Source organism: Apteryx mantelli, chromosome 4 (assembly GCF_036417845.1).
Source record: "Apteryx mantelli isolate bAptMan1 chromosome 4, bAptMan1.hap1, whole genome shotgun sequence".
NCBI lineage: Eukaryota > Metazoa > Chordata > Aves > Apterygiformes > Apterygidae > Apteryx > Apteryx mantelli.
In genome coordinates this window covers 76,790,104-76,809,731 of record NC_089981.1, presented here as the reverse complement: position 1 = coordinate 76,809,731, position 19,628 = coordinate 76,790,104, and the positions used below count along the sequence as shown (strand labels likewise).

Here is a 19,628-nt window from a genome sequence, read left to right as displayed (position 1 = left end):
TTAAAGACAGAATGTGATCAGTATGCAAAACTGCACAATAACATTAGCATGAGGAACAACGTGCCAGTTAGGCAGTGTGATTCCTTGAAAGGTGAAGAGCTCACTCTTCTAAAACATTCTCCTTACCAAATGTGTTTTTCCTTGTGACAATTTCCATTTGCAGAGTGCTGCTTGTGCAGCCCACAGCTGCGCCAGGCTGAGATTTGATGTGTTTGGTCTCCTGGAATTTGGACTCTAAAGACCTTTCCTGTTCATAATAAAGTTGCAAGACAACCTGTTAGCGCTATTTCTTTTACTTATTGCACTAAAGTTTTCAGAACACTTCCTAAAAATGCTACTAAACACTAGGCTGCTTCTGTTTCCCAGCAATTCTGCAAAAGACAGCTTTGTCACAGGCTTGGATGGGCTAAAGACCAACCTTTCAGGAGGAGGTGTTGTGCCTCACCATGTGCACACACTTTGGTACTCTACAGACTACATGACCAGGGTGGATTACCACTGCCATCAAGGCCTCTCTCAAGTGATATTTGCACACAAGCATGTGCTGGATGGTTAGTCCAGAGTCCGCACACCCTTTGAAACCATCAGCTACCAAAACCTCCAAAACTCTGTATCAGTAATTTCAGAAGTGCAGCCTGGGAAGTCCTATATAAATTTGGCAAAAAGACTTTTAATTATGAGCATCTTCAACCAGCCAGTAGAGGTTGTGACCCTGTAGCAGTCACAAGGTTACTTCAGCTGTATAAGAACGTGGGTAAGTGCTGAGCACTCAAAGCTGTCAGCCCTTCAGAAGCCAAAAATTCCCACCTCTACATATTTCGGACTCCTCTGGTTCCCCCTACCTTTCCTAGGGCTTTGCATGACAGCAAGAAGCCACACAAGATCTGCCTGTTCCAGAGACAACACATTGCTCAGACTGAGCTGGGTCTCTGTTTCCAAGAGGAAACCATTCTGACAGGCCTCAAGTCTTAGAGTTCAAGGGACCTGAAAAGAAATCCAGCAGTTGGGGCTGTCTTAGGAGGATATGGAGAGAAGTGGCACATGCATTATACTTTTCTCACCCTGATATCTGCTCCTGTGAAGTGGTCCTCTATGAGCAAAACTTCAGAAACTCTTGTCCTATAACAAACATGATAAAAAGAACATAAGCTTAACTTCACAGTGTATTACAGGAAGAAACCAGAAGAGTCCTAGATGCAACCAAAAGGTCAAAGAGGTATTAAAGAAAAACAAGCTTTATTATTTCACTTGGTTGCACATTTTAACACTTGAAATCACTTCTAAACAAATGTCTGTTCTGAAGGCTACAGTTTCTGGAAAACGAGGCACCACACTAGTAGCCTGGATGAGCAGAAAATGTTTGATGTTTTCCTTTTTCATAAATCACCATATTCTTTGGCTGATGAAAAATGACATTCAAAATAGAGAGATTAACGATGCTCTTGTTGTATTAATACATACGTAACCTCTGAGACACAGCCACGTTTTAGCATGTTCACTATGGGCCAGATAAAACTGATATCCGAAAGTCTTCTGTCACCAGTTTTTTTTGTGATTGTGCCCATGACAGGAAGGGTACTTTACAGACATTCAGTAACAAAGTAGTTCTTGTCCTGAGGAGGTGTTAAGGATAGACAAGCAGAAAAATATTAGAAGCAGAGAAACAAATAACAGCAAAACACCAGGGAATTTAAAACAGTTCTTGAGACATGCGGCAGAAGTTAGGTTTAAAAGTGAAAAGAGGACATCTGTACAGAAACTCAGAGTAGCTAGACTTGCACAGTGATGTTGTGAGGAAACCTTTACTGGAATTCCTATTGAGTCATTTATGACCAACAGCAACTTCAGCATAGATTGGACGGGGCCCTGCATGAATGCAAAAATAAATCATCCAGATAATGTAGTAACACTTCAAATGTACTTAATCGTCATGAATTTTTCTCACTGAGATTTAGAGCAGCACTTGCTCAAAAGGGAATGATTGCACAATTTGAAATGTAAGCATTCAGAGATCAAATTAATGTTTAATTATGAATGCTAAAAATAAAAACAGAGCTATTAATTTCAGGAGCAAATGATGAGCCCTTGTGTTATGAAGAAAAAATAACATCCCTCTAGAAATATCTTGAAAATATTTGAAGAGTCTATTGATATTTTTGCTTTAATTTACTCAAATTATTGCCAAAATTTTACTCTTAAAAGTTCTCGTATGAAACTATTTTTTATTGCCTCATACAGTTATTGCATTCCATGAAGATCTCAGGTTCATGAATAATTAATCCCTCGCTAATGGGAATTTATTAAACTAGAGGAATTTGGTGGAAAGATATGTTGAAAAAGGCTTCCTAACTTCAATAAAAATGCTATCATCAAATGAAAGTTGGAGAGTTTTGTGGCCAAAAAAAATAATTGAATACAGCACTAGCCTTAAGTGAGTTTGTTTCAAGAGAAATTTCTGCAGGGTAATTGAAAGACCCTTTCAGTAGAAGTCCTGGGATAAGCAAGATCACTCTTTCCCAGTAGTTAAATTTCATACTGGGGAACAGAGTTTATTCAGAAGTCCTCCTAGTAGATTTGGAAAACCTAATCTAAAACTGTTCTTAGCCAAGATCTCCATGCAGATCATGAAATGTATCTCATGTCTCTCAAAGGCCTCCCTTGGCAGACACCTGTATAAAAGGCATTTTCAAACATATTGCAAAGGTGAACATCCTGGGCTTTTTAGGACTGCAGTCCCTGCAGGAATGCTCCAGCATCCTTTAAAACATATTACAGAAAATGGGAAGGAAAGAAAGCCATCTTTTTTCTCCCCATTATTTGTACCTGTGACTACATTACATGAGCAGAAAAGCAGTCTCCCCAGTGCCAAGGCCCAGACCCACTAAACAGTCATACTGGAACATGAAACTAGGAGTTTCTGCTTGGTGGATGAAGTGGTACCAATGTCAATTCAAAGGCCACTTTGTATATCAAGTATTTGTATAATCATATCTCAATCTGAACACAGGATTTTCAAGAGTATTAAAGCCTCTTACAAGTTGGTCAAAATACAAGCATTTAAACCAAGGATTATGTTTTCTCCAGGTCCTGGTTACATTTTTATTTCATAAGAAAGGACACATCTTCAGTAATTACAGTGGCTTTTAGTTCATTTGCACCAAAGAACATGCACCTTAACATATGCAGTTGTAAAAATCACAGGAGATATTGTTGAATCCCTCAGAAAAACCTCAGACTTCTCACTTCCAAATTTCCCTCTCTGAAGGGCATTCAAAACACAACAAATAGCAAAAATCCCTAAAGGTATGTAATTAGTATAGTAGCTTAGCTGGTATGTTCAAAACCAAAGAAAATATTCTATACATCATTAATAAAAAGATTGTTAAAAAGTGCACTTCTTAAGTAGAAACCAGAGATCCAAATGTAAATTATGAGAGGAGCTTGAATCCCAAAAGCACTGTCTTTACTTTAATAATCATATAACGCATGGCTCTGCTGCCTTCTCTGTAAAGGACTCAAAATGCCAATTGCCCAGGGAAGTATGCAGCTTCTCAGGTGAATTTTGCAATTCACCTGAACTTGCAAGCAGCCACAACTAGACTGCTAAGAATACTGGAGTTAACTAAACTACACTATTCTGCAGGGTTGTCCTGCAAGCTCAGCAGCAACCTGGTGGCAAATTTACATTGTCTTTTACAGATAGGTGCAATCCGAACAGAACAAAAGCTACCTGCTCTGGCTGGCATGGCAATATGGCCTGAGCAAGAAACTCATCTGCTCAGAGGCAGATTTGTTAGCTAGAGGCCATCACCAAACAACCACAACTACACAGGTCTAGCAAGCTTGTGGCATGAGCACAGCAAGGTTCGTTCATCTGAAAAGGGCTATGGAGCTACCCCTAGTTGTAGTAGTTTGAGACTTTGACAAGAATAGAAATATACAGAGGACCTATTCAAGTAGCTCCTTATTCTACCCAGCTTGCTACAGGAGGCAGTGCTCAGCTGACGTATCTTCTAGCTTCACTGACTTCAGCTTACACAACCAGGCATTCACCACAGTCTGTTAAAGGTTTCTGAACAGTCACCCTCTTTGGCCAAAGGTGCAGTATGTTCTTCACTAACAGACACCGCTGTGAAATCTAAATGTCTTCCAAGAACTAGATGCTCTGGCTTGTTTTATTCATGTCTCATATCTACCCTCACTTTCAAGGCCTGGTGCATTCCTTTCTCTGATACAGCTGATGTATACATTTTTATGAATAGTATTAAGCTTTTCATATTTCCTTCTCATGTTCTGTGATTAGTTACATCCATTCCTCTTTGCTTTCTTCTCCTGTTTCTGGTCTTATCTTCTATGTCATTTGTCACCTGATATTGCCACTTGCCCTCCAAGCACATTCTCCCTTTTCCTTCTAACCTCCTACTATTCTATAAAGCTTTCATAGATTGTGCCCTGTGTGTACTGTTACCCTTCACTCCAGCTCTAGGAGAGCATCTCTGAAGAAAATCATGCACATTGTCAATTTAAGCACTACATAAAAGCCTTGCAGAACTGAGTCTTAGACTATAAATTGTGGGGGATTGATATTAATCTCTCCTACATGTATTGTGCCAGATAAAAAGAAAAAAAAGAGGAATTTCTACATATTTCCAGATCTGTTCATACCACACATCCTATGGAGAGTATTCAAAGACTCAAATATTACCTCTTTACATCAGGTTGCAATTCACCTGAGTGCTTACCAACAGTCATTTAATTTCTGAACCATTATAAAGAAAGAAAGAAGGCAAAATGAACAGAGTTTGAGATGAACAGTACAGTAAACTGAACAGAGATGTTACTTCCTTTCATACTTGTAGAGGAACCCCATGCCTTCCTCTCTCTCCAGTATTAAAATCATCTAGGAAAATTATGTATTAAAAAAAACCAACCAACCAAACAAACAAAACAAAACAAAAAAAAACACTCCCATACAATTCTCACTACTTCCGTACCAGAGCAGGGAATGAAAAAGACATCTGAGAAGATAAAAGTTCTGTAGATGTTTGATCTACAGTTCACAGAATGCATGGTTCATATTAATGGCACAAGTATCATTTTCTTTTTTGTACTCAAAACACAAAAGTGAGAGAAGGAATCAACTAATGTTTGCTTTATAAGGTATCATGATATTCTTTATCTGATACTCAACTTAGATCATTCTTTATGCACCTAAAGGCAGAAGGGCTCTGGGATTTACTTATATCACATAACAGGAAGGTAACAGAGGAGGTGGCCATGCAGTACAAGATAAAAGATAGCATAGTTTACAGATAAGATAAACCTAATGATATTGTGAGGTAATTCTTTGTTGCTTGCTTACAAGAGAATAGTAACAGCCTGAACGTAAGAAATTTGCTATCTTAAGGTAAACAGGTCTGTACCAGAGACAGTACACTTATCCATAAGTTACACAAATTACTTTTCTAAGGACACACTTCAAAAATCTTGTTAATAAATTTCTTTCAGAACTAGAAACATTACCAGAGTTTTGTGACGCTGCTGATGAAAATTGGAGACAAATAGATCCAACCTGAAGCTGCCTGGACCACAATTTCAGGCATCTTCAACTGCTGAATTTCAACCTTGTGCAAAGAGCTCCTGCAACAATTTTTAGATTAAAAGGCACTTATCCAAAATGGGGAAAATGTAAGGAGAATGACATTTGGATGAAGCTTTATCATTTCCACGCGCTACCTAGATATTTTCTGGTAGATTTCTAAATAAGCCTATGTAGAGAGATATCCAAGGACTGAGACACAGAGGTGAATAAACCTAGTGCCTTTAAGCTTCCACCTTAGGGCAACAAAAGGAGCCATATTTACACCTACCAACCCATCATTCCCACTTATAGACTAGATTGCTCTGCCTTAACTTGGAGAGTAGGGCCTCACACATGCCAGAATTAATCAGATTCTGTGCAGAAGTCAGTTTGTTTTACTGTGAAGTTTTACTACCACCAGAGATCAAGTACTTACATCATTGGGTTCCCCCCCCCCTTCATAAATTAATGTCATTCCCTGATTTCCACCCTTTGAAGTGTGAAAATATCAGAGATATGACCAGTCTGAACAGAGTGGTGAGTCATAAAGAGATAGGTAAGATATTTATCAAAGAAAGGGGAACGTGCCAAAGACTCTTTGCAAATACTGAGGCTATGTCTACACTAGCAAGTAGTATGGCCCAACAAGAGTAATTTGTAGAGTTTGTCTCATTTATTTCTGAGAACCCAACATCCATACTACATGCCTTTGGCAGTAGGGGATACTTTAAAGTAACTCTTGTCTAATCCCATCAGTTGGCACACATTAAATATGCTTTTGGAGCTCATCTTCTGGTTTAGTTTCACTTGAAAGAAGTGCTGCTGTTTGTGTACTCTGTGAAACAAAGCATTGCAAGTGACAGCAATTGGGAGATCTTTTTAAAAAGTGCATTTCTGGCAAACTAAAATACTGATGTAGATGCAACTTGCAGGACAGCCTATAATAGAAAGGATCTACAAGACAGTAAAGCAGTAATCAAAGGTAGAAAGAGAAGTAGACAGAAAAGAAGCTAAGAAAGAGGAGAGAATATCTAAAAGTAAGATGTCTCATTAAAGCTGGAAAGCAGAGAAAGACAAGAAAGGAGTGCAAGTGTTCTGGGATTTCTGGCTACCTTTCTAAGGACAGCCAGAACGAAAGCCTGAAAGGCAGAAGTTAGAGCACAGCAAAATGAAAAGAAATGTACTGAAGAGGAGATGAATACAGTGTAAGCATATAAACTACTACATATCTAAATGCAGAAGACAAGGTGCTGAAATGAGGACAGAAAAACTGAGAATGAAACAGTGAGGATGCAAGAAGTGGTAGGAGGGGGTGGGATTAAGAGAATAAGCTGAAGGTTAACCAACAAAACCAGAGCAAATATTTTCAGTTGAAAGCAATGTAAACTCTGTCTTAAAAGCAGGATAAAGGAAAGTTTGAAATCCCATGATTTTTTGATCTCCTGGTTTTGCTCTGTTCTGCCATAATCTTATAGATTTAAATTTGCCTGTTCCCTACGGAAAGGGTCATTTCATTGTATTGCCATACCCTATTTTCCCGATTAGGCCTATAGTTGAGGGATTTAGTGACTCACCAAAAGCATTGCAGCTGAGCGAACACAGTGATTCTAACTGCCTGTTAATTAGCAGGTTTTTGAGATAAGGGCATAGTTGAGTAATTTGCATCCTCTGACACCCCAAATTAATAATGCTCCAGTAGCAAATAATAATGTGGTAGAGATTCGCATTATTACATTTGATACAGTGCAAAACAGATTAGAACAAATCTGTCTTGTTTATTTACACAGCCTAGATCATTTCAAAATGGTGAAGATCTTTAGTTTGGCTCTAATATACAATGCCTTGTAGGGCTATGTACAAAGCTAGAACTGCTCTCAAAGCAAGATTCAAATATTTCTAGATTACCATTTTATGAATAAAATTAATTAACCAATAATTCATTACATTCTAAAAGATTCTTCTGACCATAATAATCCTTGTTTGCAGCCCAAACAGTATTTTGTAATTGCAGAATGATGCAGCAATGTGGATATTTTTTGATTATAGTTCATTACATAAGATTGTGAGGAAGAATTTGTCTTTGAATCATAATAACTTAATTGATACCACTATGCTAAAATATTTTCAATGATTAAATTTCAGTTTGTTTTAATCAGTTTTATATTAGAAAGATTTTAACAAGATAATGTTGTGAATATTATTTCATTGCATTATAAAACTTTGGCTGGATCTCATAAGTAATTACAGCTCCAGTCATCTTGAAAGTCTGACACAAATGTAATTGAATTTTAAAATTCCTTTAAGATCATACAGTATCAAATTTCTTTTATTGTTCTCTACTACCTTTAATCAAATTTAAGCTTTTTTTTTAATATATATATTGTCTAAAATTTATACTTGCAAGATAATTCCAGGAAGCTTAAATGCCAGACACCAGAATCTGTATTAGGCCTTTGCCTCAGGACATAAATCAAACTCTAAGAACACAGGCAGAATTACAAGATGAGGTTACTTTTCTATACAACATTGGCAATGATTCCCAGAGACTGTTCTCTCCGATCTTTCACTCTATCCAGAGCCTCTCTCAGCGTCAGCATTCTCTAGCAGCCTCATTCAGATATACAGCAGCCATCAAGTAGACTGGGGCCTGATTCAATAAGACATTTCTAGCATGGGCTCACATTATCTCAGAGGCCTTTCAGCACTGTATTTAATCACATAACAGCCCAAGATAATCTCTTGAAGAGATAAAAGGATATATTACAGTACTGCCCATCCTTCCTATAGACACAACCGATTACCAGAAGTTTTAAAGTGGCAATAGCAGCTTTTGAACTAAATAGCTGGACAGAAAGAGATACAGAGACTCTTATAAAATGCAGTACAGTTGTTACTCAGCCTGCCAAAATATAGGCACTTACTCTGTCATTTTCAGCTGAACTCCTTCTGACATTTACGGAGAAGGTCTAGAAAGAATCCCATAAAACCTAGTACCACAGCTTGAATTAGGAGTAACTCACCAAATCACTGAGCCAGTCATCACTGAAAGGATACCGTTAGCTTGTATGCTAGAGAGACAATTGAGAACAGAAGTGCAAAATCCAGGTACTATGGAACAGCTAACTGCCAAAAAAGGAAGCAAGAAATTGAGAACACTCTGGAGAGTGGGGGGGGACCAGCCTCCCCAGCTATTTGCATTAAGTTGCATGGTTCACTAAAATTCAGTGCCCTTTGTTAAAATCCATCATAGCTGCTGATAAGAAGATTAAGACTACGTACGTTTTTAAGCCACAATATTTGGATCCAGATTTCAAACAATCTAAAAGTTCAAGGAAAACTGGATCCAAAGTCTTGATACAGGCTTATGTACAAACTAAAAGGAACACAAACTACAAACAAATGGAACATATTTCCCTCATTACTTAATTCAAATGCCATTTGCAAGAGTCTTCCAAGAAACTCTCTCTGAAAAAGTCATTTTAACCAAGTATATGAAAAATGATAAAGAGCTTTTGTATTTGTGTAACAACACCTCAAAAGAATAAAAGTTACACATGAAACATTACTATTACACACGCTTTCTGGATTCTATGACAGAGACAATCTATTCAGAATGATGTTCTGTATTAAAATACATTTATAGACCTATCTGACCAAACATAAGTCAAGCTAATAGTACTCACTGCAAGATAACATGCTATATTTATACGGAATTAAGGTTGAGAATACATATTGCCTATACAATACATGTGTGTGTCCATATGCACAAAGACACACACACAAAATGTATTACAATGATTTCCAGATTCAAGCAATGCAAGTTCAGGGAATGCAAAGTTAAAAATAAGTTTACAAGCAATCTATACATATGCAAATGCACAGTTATGCCTAATGAATTTTCTATTTGCTGCAGAATGGCCCAGCTCCAATCTGAATGTCAATGAGCATCCCCTGCACAGAATAACCTGATGACAATTTTCTAAGTGACAATATATAAGCTAAAGAATGAAGAAATATGGGGAAATGAGTCGGTCTTCCCACATTCCTTAAAGGATTTCTTTTTTTTACTACCGTTTATAAGCCTTTGTAAGGTTCCATGTGTGTTTGCAATAAATTACATAAAGTAGCATATTGATTTTCTCACAAGTATTGATTCCCTGAGAGTCTTAAGTACTAACTTGTCAAGAGCACAAGAGTAAAACAGAAATACAGACACCATGTAAAAAAGTGTTTTATTTTTTTAGTAAAAATATTTACACAGTTTACTTTGTTTATACAGTCACAAAAACAAGTTTAAAACTCTTAAGTTTAGATATGAGATTTTGAGAACACTAACCTATTGACTTCCAGAATTAACTCATTATCTTGAAAATCTTGCCTTAGAATTCTTTCACACTAAAGATGTAAAAGACAAAGATGATTCTTTTAAATTTTACAATAAGCTGAGCTGATCAAAAGGCCACCTATTTCCAAAAGAGGCAATCCCACCTGCTTTCCTGTGTGTAGAGGAAGCTGTTTTCCCCTGAATTACACTGGTGCTTGTCTGACCCTTCAGTGACCAGGGAGAGAGCTAAACTAATGAAAAACTAGTTTAAGAAAGCTGTAGTGAAAAGCTACAGAAAAAGATTAATAATTTTCTTCAAGTTTAGCTACTCAAGCCAGTCTAGGGCTAGATGAGCACAAGAATGTTGACATAAAAAAGGCAGAAATCTGTGGCCAATGCCTGGGAAGAGAGTAAGACCAATTCTTTATCAACTAACCACAAGATCAGCTTAATTGTATTATCAAAGCACACATTTAAAGGTCACAGAAAAAAAAAAAAATCTCTTCTACTCATAACAAAAATTCGCATTGCATACCTTGACTTATCCATTCTGAAACACCTGACCCTATGCCTTTGATAGGCTCACAGTAGACATCCTGAAAAGTAACTATGGCTTGTTATTGCCAAATCTTGATTTCTCCAGCCCAGTCACATGTTGCAAGGAGTGATGGCAAGACTGGGTGAAATGTTGCACTCACACAGGCTTCCCTATGTGCAGACAAAGTGCGAATAATCCTAGCAGTATTATAGTTGTAGAAAAACACTTTGCCATCTGAACTTCCTGTCATCAGGAGTGTTCCATCTGGAGAAAATTCACAGCCCACTGCAAATCCTTCCACCTGTAAAAATCAATAATAGTGTAAACTCCTGATACTGATTAGGTAAGTTCATTGTGATCTACTGAAAATGACCATGGTACAAAAACGTATCTCTAAATAAACATGCACTAATGATTTCTCCAGGTGTGTATTAAGATATAGCTATAACACATAATTAATCAAGCTATTAACTGTTCACCAAGTCTTCTAATAACTATTTTACTCAGTGTATATGATTCAAAACTGATTAAAATACAGGAAAGCAAAGCAAGCCAATTAATTTCTATCATTCATTTATACTCCAACACTATCAGCAGATATATTAAAAAGCACTGATACTTTGTTATCTGTCTTACTTCTAGGCTTGAATACTAAGTTTTCAGTGAAGAAAGATACCTTATGTCCTTCATATCTTTTCTTTTTGTTGATTCGGTAAGGTCGCTGGGAAGAAAACAATGCCATGTAGTTTCCATTTGTCTGAGCAACAAATACAGACTCTTTTGGGTGCAGAGACAGACTTGGACAAGTGTAACGCTCCTGAAAATAATTTAAAAGATAGCTTTGTTGTAGGAAATGAAACATTTGTTCAAAAGAATCAGGTTATTTCTTGGCATATTTGAAAGACCATAAAATACAAGGTAAACATAAGTTGTGTCTAAAATATCTGTTACATAACAGAGAAAAAACTTAACTCGTTACACTCCACTGAAAGTCTTACACCAAGACAAGTATTAAATCAAATATTTATCCTGACTTCCTAGTTTTTCTGACAAAAATCCTGTCTCCCTCTGAATGACGAACTGCAGAACTACTGTAGGAAGGCAACTCCCACCTTTTGGCACCCAAACATTCTCTTCCTGCCTAAGGAAAACCTTGGGGAAAAAAGTCTGGACATGAAAGTGGCTCTTCTTGTCCCAGCTCTTCCTCTGTATTCATACTGTCCCTTCTATACTACTTCATACAGTTCTCAAGTCCTTTGTAATCCCTGCAATTCTGGCCACACCGACAGGAATATAATTCACCCCATTTTGACACTGTTTTTCTCCCTTCCCTACTTTTCCAAGACAAGCAGTTAAATATAAGTTTACTAAAGTCAGAAGTCATTTGTAATAGTGACTCGTCATTCAGACTGCTGTTGGCTCTAAATTCAGAAATGTCTGCAAAAGCTAACATTTACCTTTAGGCTAGTGTTCATGTTTAAGATTGAATTAAGATTAGTTTCAAAACATAGTAAAAGCATTAGAAATCAACTACTCTTGCAAGGTTTCAACCAGGTCCAAACCAGTCATGGAACAGCTTCTTCTAATTTCAGTCCTGCCGAAAGACACAATGCCAAAATTTTGAAGCCACAAATACAAATTAAGTAAGCTTTGGCTGTAGGATGGTTCTGCAAGTGAGGGACAGCAGGGTGACAGTGAACGCTGGGCACAATGGGCCATGTGGTAGGGTGGGAAGAACATCAGAATTTTTGTCATGTCATTTGAACGTGCTGAAATAGGAAGGAAGTTCTAGGTAGTGTGAGGTACTGGGCACTGAAATCAAAACATCATTAGGTGGTGCATCTGGGTGTACTCAATGGCAGAGCACCACATGCTTCTGAGGGGAAACTGGGTCTAGCAGTAAGGAATTAGAAAGCACAATGTAATATGGAGGGAGTTAGAATCATCTGTGAACTTCCTTAGCAATCTCCTTTGAAGCTGTCAGCCTTTCTTGATGATTCAGGCCTTTAAACTTCTTGCCTGCATGGATTACTGAGAAAAATACTGCATTTGCCTCTGAGAAAAGGCAGTGTTGCCTCTGATTTAGACTTACTACGTATCGATATGTATATATCAGGTTACTGTTACTGTGCAAATATTAAATTCACATAATTTGTCAATAACCCTCACTCCAGGTGATGAAAAATGTACCATTTTGCTATCCTAGGAAAACTGTGGGGACAGAAACATAGTACTAGAGCAACAACCATCATACGCCACTGGCAAGCTAGAATTACACTGCAGTGGACTTGCCTAAGTCCAGGTTGTTTTTAAAGAATAAGTAAATGTTGCTAAAACTCAATTTATATTAAGAGCATTTTATAAATCTCACAATGATCTTCTAGAATATCAAAAGCTTTTTAACAACACTGACAAGCATGAAGTACTAAATCATCACCCCAATAATAATAGTTGTTAAACCTACATGAAAAATCTGATTAGAGATTTTCGCAGCACTTTGGAAGTCCCATGCAATAATGGTACGATCAGCTGAGTCCCGGCTTACTGCATCCGTGCTTGTAAGAAATTCTCTTCCTTCAGGGAGAAACAATATATCCAATGTCTGCTGTATTGCAGCTTTGTATACTCTTATCACCTAGTAGACATGAAAGTTTGTTATTTTTGTAGAGATAAAAAGGGCATAAAAATCTATTCTCAGTATTAATGGCTGTTTCCAATAAAATGTGTTATTTTAAAATGTGACAAAAGTAGCTCATTTTTAAATGTTGAAATACAAGCATATTAACTAAGTGGTTTGTTAACGCATGTGAAGAGTCCATGCACAGAGAAATTAAGTGTTATATAAAAGAAAGCATCAGTTTGCTATTCACATATTCCACACTGGAATAACAACAAATTTAGGCTTTAGTCAAGCACAAGAGCAATTGCTAGCACACTCTCATTTACCCTCTTAGAAGGCAACAATCACACATGGACAAAGCTTTAGGACATTAACATTTCCTGTACAGGGGGAGGGAGTCATTGATTAGGATTAAGAGAAGCCTGTTGACAGAGAGGAATTGCATTTGAATAATCTCCAGAGAAGTGTGTTATATAAAAGAAAATAGGAGTTCCCAAATCTAGATTCTCTTTCATGACTTATACTGAAGTGGGTTGGATACATGAAGAAATGGATCCTCAGCTACAGGATTCTGAATATTTTAACAGCCTGCAAGTTGGACCTTAAAAAGTAAGAGTTTAAACTACTCTAAATAATATATGAATATTTTCAATTTCCTTTTTTTCACCTTTCTTTAGGAAATTCTGCAACTGTGTTGCCTATTTTGAATTTTGTAAATCAATACCTTTCCCTTCTTTTTCTCTGATTTGCCTCAAATGAAGAGTGACTTCACGGCAAGTGGCCACATCAAGGCAATCCATCTCTCTGCACGTGATGATTTTTAAAACTAGGATACTGGAATTCTCTTAGTTATTAATATCTAAATTTCTCTCTCCAAGATAGCTAAGAGATATTAGCTTGCACTTCTACCAGGCTGCCCAGAAGTCAGTTGTTCCTGTAACCTAACTAGAAATGCCAACAAAGCATAGAGATTTTGTGAAGTATTATACTGATGTGATTCTCAGCTTTGTGAGACATTTCAGTGCCTGCCTTATACCCATAACATTGCACATGACTATTGAGTTCCTGGGCCCAGAGCTTTTCTAGATACTGTAAGCATATACATTTTAATAAAAATAGATTTCAGGTATTTCAATGAAATATTCTGGATTCTACCCTTCAAACTCTGCTTTATACTTTAACCAACAGAAGAAAAACAATTTAAAATATCAAATACAACATGAGAATTTCCTAATTCTTGCCTTAAACTCAAAATCTATGACTGTTTGGAAGTGTTCAGAACCACTTAATCCTACTTTAGAGTAGAGAGCTACACTAGATGATCTCCTGAGGTCCCTTCGAGCTCTGTTACCAGCGATCTCAGTGCAGCAGCTGCTGCAATTGCCTTTCACAGGCTCTGTAAAATACATGGTTTAGAAACATACGGTTTGCATTCAGCGAAGAACCTTGGTCAAGCAAGCACTCTACACACACTGTAATGAGATCAACGAGATGTAAACCTGCCGAATGAAAACCTGGCACACTTTTCAGCAATCTGCCCGCATTCTTAAGAAAGTGAACATGCAAATGTGTTACTGCTTGTCAGTTGTTTTCATCCTAGTAATCTGCACAATATACAAAGCAATTAAACTTTGTAAAGCCAAAAGTGGTGTTTATATATTCATAGCTCCTACTTTGTCTATGGAGAAATCACCGTACGCATCTCTCTTCAGAGTTAAAAAAGGAAGCCCACAGTTCATTAGTAAAGTAGAATATTAAGCTATTTCGTAGGTGCAAAAAAGTAAAAACAAATATACCCTATTTATAATAGGTGCCTCGAATGAGAAATAGAAACCATAGAGAATCCTGACAGCTGTATCAACTGACTGCAGCAGAACTGAAAATAAATTTAAATTGAGCGGGGGAAAAAAAGGGGAAAAAACCCCAAATGCTCCAGATGCGGAGGGGTGCTCTCCCAGGCAGGTACCTGGCGGAGGCAGTTACCTAGCAACAGGCACCTTTACGGAAGCGACGAGTCCTGAGTCCCAACCCCAGAGCCGGCAAGACCAGGGAATGCAGAAGCACAAACACACGGAGAAACAGGCAGAGAGATGCAGAGGCAAAGGCCAGCTAGCTCCGGGAAGTGAAAAAGAACAATGTTCAGCAATAAAAGATAATAAAGTACCAAACGGTGAATCGGTGTAGTGCTTCTTTAATATTTTAATATCTTAAAGATGAAACCCACAAACTCAAACATACTGTTTGGGTCTTCAGCTACTCGAGGCTTCCAAAACACCTTAATGGGTACATACATATCCATACATACTGTTTTGCTTGTCTGTTATTTAATAAGACATTAAACCAATTTTCCCTGCTCAAGTCTTCTGTACTAATTTTATACAGATAATTTTCTGTTACAGAGCTTTTTCTAGACCTTTGATATCTACCTCAGAAAAACAATGCTGTTTAATCATCTGACCACATAGTAGGAACAGACTCAGAACAACAAATTAACACTGATTAGCAGCTGGAAATGTGGTATACATAATATTTAAATTCTCCTGTAAAGAGAGCTTTCCAAAATAACTAATTGCAACATCCATGCTCTGAAAAGTACTCATAATTAAATCTGTTTTGTTCTACCTTAGACAATTAATTCACGACATGCCCAAGGAACTTGCTTAAGGAAAGCATCAGTCTTCCTACCCTGCTGGCTTTAGTTTGTTAAGAACAGCTTTTGCTCTTTTTCTGTTTGCAGATTTATCACCCATAAGCCTTTGAAAACCTACAGTCCCCTTGTTCAATCTAAATATTTTCTGGACACAAAAGAAATCTTTTCAAAGGAAGGACTAATAGCTTCTGGTGTCAACAAAATCCAGCATAATAATAAAGCTTCTTTACTAAGGCAAGAGTTCATGGCTGCAGACATTCTTCAAGGAAGGTAATTTAAGCAAATTAAATCAGTTTCGAATAGATTCTTATAGCTCTGGTGATTTGAAAAGCATGCTGCGATGCTGAACTCAAGTTATGTATTTCTATATGGATGGTCTATCATACTTCTCTGTATAAAATATGCAGTGCCTTGTATTTTGTTTTTCAAGAGAGCTCCAAGCCTACATACAAGCACTTCAGAATCTGCTGCTCTCCCCAGCTCCATGTTGGCCACCCGTAACCTACGTGCACTTCACTTCCAAAAATCCACTCCATCTTTACCTAAGTCATGAGAGAGAGACATGCTGTTACACAGTTACTGCCCTGAGAATCAGTAGATAAAGGTCCCAAAACCTAGCACAGCTACAGATAATCCAGATGATCATGGAAAAATCATTAATTAGTCTGTGCCTTGATTCCAAACCTGTAAAAGGGTCATATTTTATTTTTCTACTTCTTATCCAACCTTTTTAGATTGAGTGCTTTGGCATGAAACTGCCTCTTCCTAGCAGCATGTTGGGTAATTAATACGACGGGAGCCTGATCAAGTTTCAGCTGTGAAACAGTGCTACGCCAATACTAACAATAACAAGGAAATGTGCATTTCAGGTTTAAAAAAAAAGGTTTTTTTGCTACTGCAGTGGAAGCCACTTGTGTTGACAGAAACCAATGCTAATTTATCACAGTTTAAATGAGCTACTCTTACAGAGTGAGCTAATTCATTCCAACCACATGCTAATCTCCATAGATTTTCTATGTGGTGTTGAGGTTGATGAGCACTGTTGGCTTTTTAGCTACTCATGCACAACAAAAACAAAAATAGAGTACTTTATAAGAGCAAATGAACAAGTAACAAACCCAATTTATGTTTCTGATCCCCATCTAAAAAGCTTTAATGGCAATTTTAATCTAAAAATATGAAAATACCATAGACAGAAAGGTCAAGAATGGTATGGTTTTATGTTCTTTTAGATTGTTGAGTTCTTTTAAAGAATTTTAGCATAAACCTGGTAAATTTTTTTATGTCGCTGAAAAAAAGGATTTTGCTTTTCTATTTAATTAAGTATTTTTGTACTGTTTGCAACTGCTAATGTTTTGAGACATGAGCTCAAGATTGCATAAGCATTCTGAGCATAATTAAAAGGGAGGGGAGACTGATTAAAAAGAAACTGTTGAGCTTAATCTCGTATTGACTTATATGACTTCAGCTACGGACACTGTATACATTGATTTTTTAAAAGACCCTTTCAGATTGCTAGAGAAGGCATGAGAATCCTGCGACAGTTTCAGCTGTTCATTAGAAAAAAATTAAAATACTTTATCAGATTTTCCATTTCAAATTGTCTCGCCATCTCAAATACATCTCAAAGAAGTGAAATCTATACATAGAAGAGAGACAAGGAACATCAAAGATACAGAATGATTTCTCTCTGAGGAACAGTAATCAAGGACTTTTCGGTCAAGAAATGGAATGACTGAGGGGAATTTGAAAGAATTTGAAATAAATAAGTCTGAATGACATGGAGAAAGTGAACAGCTTCTTCTATAAATTTAAAATCTAAAGATTCAGAAGGCAGCTTCAAAACATACAGAAAGAGATGATTCTTTGCACAACACATACTTCAATTGATGAATTCCTTGCTACAGGATGTCAAAGATGCTAAAAATCAAGAACAAATAAATCCACAGAATGAATTCACAAAAAGATATGAATGACAAAGACACTCTCTATGGCTCAGAGTCTCAAAACTGTAACTTAGAAATGCCTGCGTAACCTTAACGTTTCTTGGGAATTATACCAGAGAAGTTTGTCCTGCCCCCCCCCTTTTTTTTTTTTAAAGGCATACTGTCCCCTGTTGGAGGCACAGCACTGGACTAAGACTGAGCCTCAGCTCTGCCTTGAAACAGCTGTTCTTATTCAATCACAAAATATCATAATCTTCAGGGACCTATAAAGTCCCTGCCTGCGCTCCACCTGTGCAATCTGTCTCAACTAAAGACTGTTTGGTCTGTTGTCTAAACACGGAGCAGAACAGGATCGGCTATTCCCCAGCACCTTCCCCCTTGCACACCCATGCTTCAGAAGCAGGTCTGTTTTGTTCCTGGCCTATTTCAGTGCTCTCTTTTTCAGGAGTGGCTGCTCCTGGATATGCACAGACTGATCCACGATTCTCATCCTGCAATACCACGTCTGCCTGCCACACAGAGGGACTGCCCATGTATGCATTGTAGCCACAGGGCTTTCATACTCAAAAAGGACCACAGTATGTTAACAGTAAATTAATATTTAATATTAATATTTAATATTAATCAAAATAAAAACACCATGACGCACGTGCAAATCTATCTGCACCATATTTCTTCAAACTTTTCGTTGATGGATTCAGATTTCTCTCACAGTGCAAGAAGAATAACTTTAGTTTTCTAAAGTGCAACATAAATCATCTTATTTTAATTACATTGTTCATCATAATGCCACCAGTATATGACTATGTATTGGCTGTTTCTATAGAAACCAGAAGTGCAAATAATTCCACCAATTTCTACAGTCTTTTTTATATTTATATGCCATCTAGAGACAAATTCATTAGGTTTCCTAAATACGTGCTACTTAACATGACTGCATCTCATCTTAAAAAAAATTGCAATAGAATGTTTCCAGGGAAACAAACACACTGCACTTGCACTCTAACTATTCTTTAATGACTTAGGCTTAGCTCTTTATAAACTCAAATACAGAGAAATAGATCAACAATATAAAGAGTATCACCTTTTTTAAAGCATACAGCTATAGATGATTGTTTGACTTAGCTACAAAATTGTAACTATGTTCAATTCAGAATAATATACCAATATGGAAAAAGACCTATTGCTACTCTACCCTTGTTTCTATTAATAATAAAAATTCTGCAGTGCATTTCCAGTCTAATTTTAGAAGTTCAAAATAACTGCTTCCACCATTTTTCTAATTTGTTCTACAGCTTATAAGGCCTCAATTTCAGAAATGGATATTACAACTGGGTGAAACTAGGAATCCAAACCTAAAAAAATTAAAGCATTTAGCTGCAATAATTTTGCTTTTGTGAACACAAAGAAATCCTTAATGTTGAGCTAAAAGATCCAAGCTCAATCCTTTGTTTTGCTTCAGTATTTCAAGGAATATTAAAGTTTCAGGTAGAATAAGTGGTTGGAATACATACATTGCCTCCTGTCTAAAAAGCTAATGTGGATTGGCCAGAACAGCAAGTGACAGTGCAATGCAGCTGGCTTGGACATCTTAAGACATTTCTCCACAGCTCAGTAGAGAAAGAGAATACCTCTAAAATACATGACTAATTTAAAATGTCAGTGTTACTGCAGTTATTGCAGTGTTCCTTTTACAGGACCATCTGCTTTTAGAGGTATGGCTGCGAGGTCCAAAGGCTCTATGGGGACTCTCTTCAACATGATGCTGTCCCTTTGGTCAACAATGCAAAATGTCTGTATACACATTTTCCAGATCTTTCATAAATTTAAACAATCCATTATACAGCAATATATAGTATCAGTCCTTTATACAGCAATATAAAATCCACAGAATAATCTCTTCTCCAGATAGATGAAACTGGGTTTAACACAAACAGAATGAAATACCACTATAAGGAATCTTTAAATT

At 37.1% G+C, this 19,628-nt stretch overlaps 1 protein-coding gene and 1 long non-coding RNA gene across 3 annotated transcripts in view; both read right to left on the bottom strand.

The window, feature by feature from the left end:
• Positions 1–210, bottom strand: part of LOC136991762 (uncharacterized) — an 85,149-nt gene extending 84,939 nt beyond the window's left edge. The window contains exon 1 of the long non-coding RNA XR_010883958.1: positions 127–210. This is a non-coding gene — a long non-coding RNA (uncharacterized lncRNA). The remainder of the gene's footprint in view (positions 1–126) is intronic.
• Positions 211–9,842: 9,632 nt separating this feature from the next.
• WDR25 (WD repeat domain 25) overlaps positions 9,843–19,628 on the bottom strand; it is a 68,358-nt gene continuing 58,572 nt past the window's right edge. The window contains exons 6-9 of one of the 2 annotated variants that reach the window (XR_010883957.1): positions 12,908–13,078; positions 11,120–11,260; positions 10,441–10,744; positions 9,964–9,976 (exon numbers count right to left, since the gene is read on the bottom strand). Coding sequence is in view for 1 of the 2 variants with exons in the window: in XM_067294975.1 (XP_067151076.1) it covers positions 10,523–10,744; positions 11,120–11,260; positions 12,908–13,078 (534 nt within the window). In the remaining variant the exon portion in view is untranslated. Of the gene's footprint in view, positions 10,745–11,119; positions 11,261–12,907; positions 13,079–19,628 lie in introns of both variants that reach the window. The other variant, XM_067294975.1, reaches the window with a different exon arrangement.